Source organism: Spea bombifrons, chromosome 4 (assembly GCF_027358695.1).
Source record: "Spea bombifrons isolate aSpeBom1 chromosome 4, aSpeBom1.2.pri, whole genome shotgun sequence".
Classification (NCBI taxonomy): Eukaryota; Metazoa; Chordata; class Amphibia; order Anura; family Pelobatidae; genus Spea; species Spea bombifrons.
Genome location: NC_071090.1, coordinates 9,285,510 through 9,294,601, shown reverse-complemented (window position 1 = coordinate 9,294,601; position 9,092 = coordinate 9,285,510). Strand labels below are relative to the sequence as shown.

Here is a 9,092-nt window from a genome sequence, read left to right as displayed (position 1 = left end):
TATCAGCATTCAGTGAGACCATTAAACCGTTCTCTGCTTCAAGCAACTCTCCCACAATTCTCTAGGTTGCACAATGAAAACATTACGACACAGCCTCATGATCGGGCTTGCCTGTCATGTGATTGGCTGCGTCGCTGCTTGCTTCAAGGGAAGGAAGGCACTGGAAAAAAGAAAAGAAAAAAAACAAACATTGGTTGCGGAATGTGATCTCTTTAATTTCCCCTTTTTGCCTTAATCTATGATTGCCATCAATCTTATCTGCTGATAAGCTTTTTCCTAGTGTTTGCTGTGCGCGCCTGTGTCCGTGTGTGTGCATGGATATCTATTTAAAAGGATCAGGCACAAGAGTAATAATCGAGTCGAGGTCGTAGTACATTAGCTGTAATAATGGTTCGTCTCACTGTATGTTTCCTGGTTGCGTTTGCAGCTCTGGGATCGTTTACGTCGGAAGCAGCTGTAAGGCGGCCGCTGAATATCATTCCATGGAGACTCACCACGGTAAGCATTACTGCAGGGGTTGGTGTCGCTTGGAAAGGGGTCGAGGCGGTGAATTGCTTGTAAAGTCCGATCAGCCAGAAATGTACTCATCAGGAATTCACGAATACAAATAGCTTTACCGTTCTACTATTCCAAGCATTAGCAGATTGCTGCAGTAATCCTGTATAGATAGAACCGTTCTAGATTGTCTAACTAAGCTTTTTCGGAGATTCTGGATAGAACCGTAATGAACCGTAATGAGTTAGTGGCGCTGCTAAAGAGTATTAACTGAAAAATGTATTTCCTTAATTCGTGTTCATTGTCTAAATATTTTGTGCCGGTATTAAAATGTTGCATTAGGTAAGGAGCCCTGATGTTAAACCTATATAACTACCTACGGTAGTACTTCCTTCCTCATGTTTGGAATCATATTAGGTATAGGCGGGGAACCCATGGATCTCCAGAGATTTTTGTGCTTTCATCATCTGGAAGGCTATAAGTTTCCCATCTATGGGTGCAGGTAAAATGCTGTTACATACCCCCAACATTTCAGCTGTCCAAATGTTCTGTTGGTGGTCCGGTGAGGTTGGGTCAGTTCAGGACCATCCACCTACCTTACCTACTAACTATGCATTGAAGCAGAACACCAGGATATGACATCATATTGTGACATACAGCTTCAATATGTTACAAAATAACCACGAGGGAGCATGTTTAAATCCCCTTGCTGTATTAGCCTTTCGTTTCCTCTGTGATAAGCCACCACCCAACTCTGCAATAATGGAACCAAATGGTTCTAATAATGGTTTTCAGAAAAAAAAAAACCTTGTTGTCACTTGTCTCCTTACATGAGTCACCTCTATTCAGGCTCGGATTTAAAATATAATCTACTAGTTAAAAAAACTACTCCTTGGGATGCTGGGATATCATACGAGCAGAGCATGGAGAAGTCCATTTGCCCCGGAATGGACATGTTTTTGCTTACGTAATCATGTTTACATACCTGGGAACTTCTCGTCTCCGGCTATGCGGCCAGGACTGCACACTGACATCAGCTGACGTTGGTGGGCAGTCCCGCTGACATCGGGGGAGTTCCCGCTGACGACGTCGGCGTTCCCACTGATGTCGGGGGCGTTCCTGCTGACGGCAGCGGGAAACACCCCCATTCCAATGAAAAAATGGGTGGGGAGCGGGGCGTATCAAGACCCCGCTCCCGCGACCCGGAGGATTCAGGTCTTTACCTGGAGAACCGGAGGAGCAGCGCTCACCCAGCAATCTCCGGGTCAAACCCGGAGACTTCCCAGGTATGACTATATACCTGTAGGCATTAGAATTGATTAAGACGAATCAATACATTAGTTAAAGAGGGCCTTGCTCGCAAGCCTACAATCAATTAGTTACTATTAGCTATGTTCTAGCTATGATATATTAGCCCAATCTACTAGACAAACTGTTACTCCTTATTACACTGCATTGCAGTAAACAATAGAATGGATCAGTCTTAATCACCCAGCAGGATGCTCTGACTAATGAAAGTCTGTAGAGGAACAGACCTTATTAGCATTGCCATAAAGCATTGGGACAAAATAATATAAAATCAGGTTTTTGTCAATGCTGACCTACATTACTGTATACAGCGCTGGATTTTATGCTCAAGTATTTGTTTCCATGCAACTTCTCCTTTGAAGTCCTCCTCATTTGTGATGCAGGAGAAGGCAACTTAACCAACATCTTTATTTCTGCTTTTCTTGTAGGTTAATGGTTTCTCCTGGTCTAACTGTGACGCAAAAAGCCTACCTGGCAAAATCAACAGCCTTTCGGTCAGCCCAGACCCAATCAACATCCCTGGTGATGTGTCCCTCTCTGCAGTCCTATCCACTAAAGTGCCCGTGGCATCCCCCCTCAAGGTGAGTACTTTAAAATGCATTCTTCATGGTCCTCCTCCATGATCTAATAATTTTTGGCACTGATTGACCGCTTGAAGCATCCAGTCAGTGTCAGGAAAGCACATACATTAAAATCAATGGGAGCGCACAGGGGTCTGAACAGACCCGCACCCACCGTGTTCCCAGGTCAGTGCTGGAGATGGCTGGAGATAAGTGCACGAAGATGTGTTTGGCTCAAATACATCTCCTGCATGGAAAACAACTGGGGGGGGCACATGCATTTGGGGGGATTCTGCAGACTCCACCTATACATTTCAATGGGGACCATGCAGCTATTATATGCATTAAAGTGCATTTAATGGACTAGAGTGTCCATTTAAGTAAAGAAGTAGTGTTTAGTTATATCTTTAATATAATTGAATAAAGAATGGGTCGCATATGTCTTCAGGTAGTGCGACACCTGAAGACTAAAACTGAGGGATCTGGTGGCTGTTGTGGCCCAGGTACCAGCACTTTTCACTAGGACTGAAGGACTGAAGTTCAAGGCTTCTATTAAAAAATGCATGGCCTTTTCTATAAGAAACCCGAGTATCAGATGTTAGACCAAGAACAGGGCTGAGTTGAGCATTAAAGTTGGTCCCGGCACTTTAAAGCTAGTGGCCAATAAATTATATTTCTGCATCTGGCTGCCACACACCAAACATTGGGATCTACCCCACGAATGACAATAAAGGTGCGTGGAAGGAGCCATTAGACACCGGCCCACCGGGCATTTAGCCCTGGCCTGGAACCCTACAGGATATGCAAAATACGTAGGCAAAGAAGAGGTCACAGCATTATATTTCACACCACTGGTAAATCCAGCTGTAAGGTTTCGTTGACTTTTTAACTGGGTAGGTTCCAACATTTTCTTTAGTTATTGTTAAGTGCTTTTTATGCCAGCTAGCGGGATGCATGCTAACCCACGACATACTAGTATCATCACACAGGTGCCCATACACACGTGTCCAATCCTCTCACCACCTCCATAAGTATTGATATCTGCCTGCTAAATGTGATTTGATCCATACAGTTGCTAGCAATCTGATGCAAGGGTCGATTCCGCTTTTATTTGCAACATTTCCGCAGAATTGCTCACAATTACTTTTTTATGTCTATTACAACTATCACATAGTAAGCGTTTGGTGCAGACAAATATCTATTATTACCATTAATGTGCAGAAATACAAGGGTTGTTTTAGATATAGGCCCTCGACTTGAGCAATGCCAATATGGACATTTTTTATATTTAAAAGCCCTGAGATGTTTTGTTATCTTTTACTATGTGTTTGTAATTTCTTCAGGTCAAGGGCCTTCTTTTAAAATCATAGATATACATAAAAACATAATAAATATTAGTGATAATATGTAAAAACCAAAAAAAACTATACTATGTAATTTTGCCTAGAATGTCTTCTACACAGTAGTTGGCACAGACCCAGTTTATGTTTGTCAACATCCTCTGATTACAGTCATAGTCCAGATACATATTTTTATATTGTCCAGAGGTCCACATCCATACTTTACATATTACCCTATTTTATATATTTATTACTACTAGTTTGAGGGGATTAAAGTTGTGATTTTATATTAATTATTATTTGTAGTGGCAGGGCAGCATGGAGAGCAATCAGAGATATCTGCAGAAAGAACCTGCTGAGTCTTTCCATCCCCAAGTGAACTTCCGGTGGGTGTCAGAATGGACACTTTACTGGAAGGGAAAGCCCAACATGGTTGGGCATGCCTTGTATAATTGCGTATTATTACATACAGTTGGTGGTGAGGAAGCCAGCAATGGCTTCTGCCAACATGGGGGAGTCCAGGCACCCAACAAAGTCACTACAACAAAGTCAAGATGTACTGGAACCCTCCTAATGGTCTTGGCACAGCTTTCAAAATAACGGCCTACATATATTTAATGACCATTCCCTGCAGCCCTTACATCAATTCTTAATTCCAGGACTGTTCTTTATTCTTTGTTATTTGGTTGATTGAAGGCCTCTAAAAGGAAACACCTTGCAGCACGAAGGTCTGATTTTAAATGGTCGGACCGTATTACCTCTTTTTCGAGGGACTAGAAAGTATCTCTAGTGTTTGTACCTCGAGGAGCCTGAAACTAGGTCACGTTCCCCACACCTGCTGATAAACAATCGTACATTCAGTTCTTCATTTCTCAGAATCTAAAAAAAGGCAACCAATTCAATTCGAGGAAATTAAATTAGAAACGGGATTCCTTGTACTGTTCAATATCCAAGAAATCTGCAATCATGTTTTCTTGTCATGCAACACAAAATCAGGCAGTGATAGGTTGTTGCCATAGAAACGGCATAAGCTATTGAAACATTTCTGTGTGTCTTTATGTGATTAAACTTTAAGAGGAAAGAATAAAATTGTCGGGGTCGTAGTTATATTCCACAGGTGACAGAATATTGTGACGGTGTAGAATGAGTTAATTTAGAAGGTTTTGTATTAAAAAGAAGAAAAAAAAGTACAATTTAAAAAAAAGTCTAGTTCTACATATTTTAATCTGGGATTTTAAGAGGAGTTAATTGTAGGTTGGTTTACTGGGTTTTTTTTTTAGGTAGAGAGAAAATAAATTAATAAAAAGTAACAAAATAAAATAAAAGGAAAAAAAAGAAAATATATCATTTTTAATGTGTCCCTTCTTTGCCGTCTCAAATATTACGAGGAATGTATGGGTGTATCTTAATTTGCTTTAGGTTCTTAAAAACCTAAAGCCTCCTACATTCACTTTGCTGCTGGACTGTCTTCACCAGGGTCTGACTGGGGATTGAAATCAGCTCTGGCAGTTTAAGGACATTGGACGATAAATGAACTACGTGTGGCCACTAGGACTAGCATCGGCCCATCGGGCATTTGCCCTGCTTGCCAGAAGGCCCGTCAGTATCTGGTCTTCACTGCCTGCAAATTCCCTTTTGTCAATATATACACCTTGATTTTCAAACAGTTGGGTAATGCATGCACTAAGAATCAAAATAAAATGTACTGATACCGAAGAGGTTTTATCGACAAGGGAAGAACCCGAGAGGGCTTTTGATTTTGTTTTGATCTTTATCCCAAATGGGCTTTTTAATCTGATTTTGGCTTTTATCTGGCATGATTATTTTATTGGTTTCCATTGACTTCCATGTTTTATTGTGCCTTTAATTCCAGATCACCATTAGTGCTGAGAAGGAGCTGCTGGGAGAATGGATAAAAGTTCCCTGCATTGATAATTTAGGCAGCTGTTCTTACGATGACGCCTGTGATATCCTGGACTCTCTAATTCAACCAGGACAGGAATGCCCCGAGCCTCTGCGCACCTATGGCCTGCCCTGCCGCTGCCCATTCAAAGCAGTAAGTTCTAGGTGTCTCTACTGCCTTTTTCTCATAGAAATGCTTAGCTGGAGAACATGTCTAAAGAGCAGCTTTAGTGCAAAGTCATAAGTCTAGAGCAGCGGTTCTCAACCTGTGGGTCGCGACCCCTTTGGGGGTTGAACGACCCTTTCACAGGGGTCGCCTAAGACCATCGGAAAACACATATTTCCCAATATATAATTACATCATTTTATGGTTGGGGGTCACCACAACATGAGGAACTGTATTAAAGGGTCGCAACATTAGGAAGGTTAAGAACCACTGGCCTAGAGAAATCAGCAGGAACAGTCCATTGGTTGCTATGGCAATCACACCACACTTAGCACTGGGCACCAGATTTGTTCCTTAAACACAACCGCTGATATGAACTCATCTTATGGAACATATTTCCAAAAATCACTTTTGGCTCAAAGTTTGCAATGGTGGTCTTTTTAAATTTAGTACTTAGCAAAATGTGTAGGTAGTGTTCTAGAGTAAAGCGAATGAATCCTGTGTTCTTTCTTTTTCAGGGATCTTACTCTCTTCCCGGCACCACTATTAAAATACCAAATCTGTCTCTCCCATCTTGGCTTGCTACTGGCAACTACCGTTTGACTGGAGTCATGAGCCATGGCGATGAAGAGATCGGCTGTGCCAAGTTCACTTTCTCTTTGGAGAGCTCTTCCTCCTGGTGGTGGTAAAGCAACCCCCCACCCCAATATCCAGAAGAGGACGTAGAAGATTCATATTCCCAAATGATTAACCTCGACCCTCTTTTGTCAATAACCAGCACATCCTTGTTGTAGAGTAACAGATTCATTTAAAAAACAGGATTATGTGTGGATGGATTGTTATTATTATTAAATTTTTTTAGCCTATTTGGTTGTGTTGGGTACCCTTCTGGTACTCAAGTGGCTCATGGCAATAAGTCTACTCACTGTCACAATTTCGTTACGCTGCTAAAATTCTAATTTTCTGATTTTAACCTGACCCTTATGTAAAAGGGAAAAACGTTTTTAAATAATGACAAAAAAGTGTAAAATAAAGCTTTTCATCCATTTTCCATCATTTTCAAGCATCTGTGGTTGCTTCTATAACCAATATATAGACCAACCAATATATTAGCTCTTCCCCATCGATAATATATTTTCTATACAGGATTACATGACAATGGATGATAGGAACTCACAAAAAACAAATCTTCTAGTTAAGTGGGATCTTTCATTTCAAGATTTAAGTGAAACTTTGGGGAAATGGAGATTTCCCCCCACTAAGGTAGTGATACTTTACTTGTCTGAACGAACCTACAGGATCAAAGCCCCCTTGTATAATGGTCAGGGATAGGCAATGCTTCTGTATAAGGACACCAGTAATCGTGGCAAGGGTTGTGAAGGTCCATCGAACATCATTAGACTGTCCACCACAGACCCCAGTAAATGTCCACCGTGAGCAATGTTGGTGCCTACCCCTGATGGCGGTAAAACTCGCGTTGGGCTTTTAGCCCTACCTACTAGCCGCTCCCAAAATACCGGTAACTCTCTGCTTCATTAGAACTGGATCCAGAATAGAGCTGGGGAAATGTACTCCTTCTTGGGCCATTTAAACGCATAATGAATTTAAGATTTAAGGTTAAGTTTTAGCCAATTAGGGCTCCTATTTCTTCTATTGGTGGAATGGGGATTGACAGCATTCCCATTCAGCAAAAAAACGTAAGGTCAAGCAAATGCAAATAAATAAAGAAGAATTATATGGCAAGTGTCGTTTTAACCAGGTCACACCAGCTTGATAACATAGTCCCTTAAAGGGACAGGCTGTCAAAGGTTACGGACGAAAGGCGATATGACCTTTTCTTGCACTAGGCTAGAGACTGAAGGATCATCATGTTTCATACCTTGGGGTTAACATGAGGAAGAAAACCAACTGAAATCTAAGACAGCTGAAAACGTGGGCGATCTGACCTGATACCTTGTGTTTTAAAAATTGCCACCAGCTGGCAAGTGGTCAGATCTTTCAATGCAGCAGTCTGATGTCTCTGAGAGGATCACGACAAAAGTACTAAATATAATTGACCTTCAATTTAATAATCCCTCCTGATCCCTTTTCTAATCAATAACTGATCTCAAATAACCAATTAATTAAATATGCTTAAACAACACAGGGTTTCTCTTTTTGTTGCGATGAATGGAACTTTTAGTACGCTCCACATCTCGAAAGGTGCAAACAGCAGTGATATGTAACGATAATTATATATGATGTTGTTTAACGCACAATAATGAGAAAACATCCAGATGGCCGCGTGATAGAATCAGTTGTTTACAAGAACTCATGTTGTATGACGTAAATGCTTGAAATGTTGTGGCTATAACACTGAAACGGCTATGCCGTCGACACTCTAGATTAATGGCAGAAGGGGCATTGTCTCTGGCCCTGGATACAGCAGACATTTAAGGGATGGAAAGATCTGATTTGTTTCATGGATGATCTTGCTGATGGACGTTTCATGGGACAAGGTGAACAAAATTATAGTCTACACAGGAGAAGCATATCAGGGGTAACATACATGTAAATTGTATGCTGCTGCTAGGACCTGTGCCCAATGCTACGCTTCAGCCCGTGTTGTACCATCGTCAGACCTCTAGTCTCCCCAATGGGTCTACAGACGGAACCCAAGAAGTTGGCAGATACCATAGCTTTCTGGAACTCCTGGCCTCCTACCCAGCGTCCTGACATATAATCAGACTCTGATCTGGGTGGCATAGTGACTTCACCCTGTTGCCTTGTTATGTGGGTATTACTATGACACAATACCATGTCAGCCAACTGACTATCTTTTGTGCCGGCCAGTCCCAATTTTGCCAATCTTTCCTGCCAAGCTCTACCTCCATCTCACCCTTCACTTGCCCAGAATTCATTCTCTGGTGCCAGGGACATCGCATAATGCATACAGAGCATGCTCAGAATTGTGTCCGTGCGCAGCAGTCATGCCTCTGAACTTGTGGGCTCCAGCTACCCAGTCCCCTGACATTGCAGGAAACACCCCCGTGTAAAGGGGAAATGGACGGGGAGTGGGACGTGTCAGCACCCAGCTTCCGCGACCCGGAGGATTCAGGTGTTGACCCAGAGAACCGGCACTTCTCCTGGAGTTCTCCAGGCCAAACCAGAGAGTTCCCAGGTATGGTAGTAGTGCTACCACCGCAGTGCACCGGGAGAGAGGTTGGGAAGTATGATGGGTATACCTGGGAACTCTCCGGGTTTGGCCCCGGAGATTGCTGGGTAAAGCACCGCCTCTACGGTTCTCCGGGTCAAGACCCGAATCCTCCGGGCCGCGGGAGC

General features: G+C 42.4%; 1 protein-coding gene across 1 annotated transcript; it reads left to right on the top strand.

Moving 5' to 3' along the window:
• GM2A (ganglioside GM2 activator) lies at positions 1–6,827 on the top strand. The gene is made up of 4 exons (XM_053463486.1): positions 1–498; positions 2,232–2,384; positions 5,577–5,759; positions 6,290–6,827. Exons 1-4 carry the CDS (start codon positions 388–390, stop codon positions 6,458–6,460), a joined length of 618 nt encoding a protein of 205 aa, XP_053319461.1. The 5' UTR covers positions 1–387; the 3' UTR covers positions 6,461–6,827.
• Positions 6,828–9,092: the final 2,265 nt, after the last annotated feature.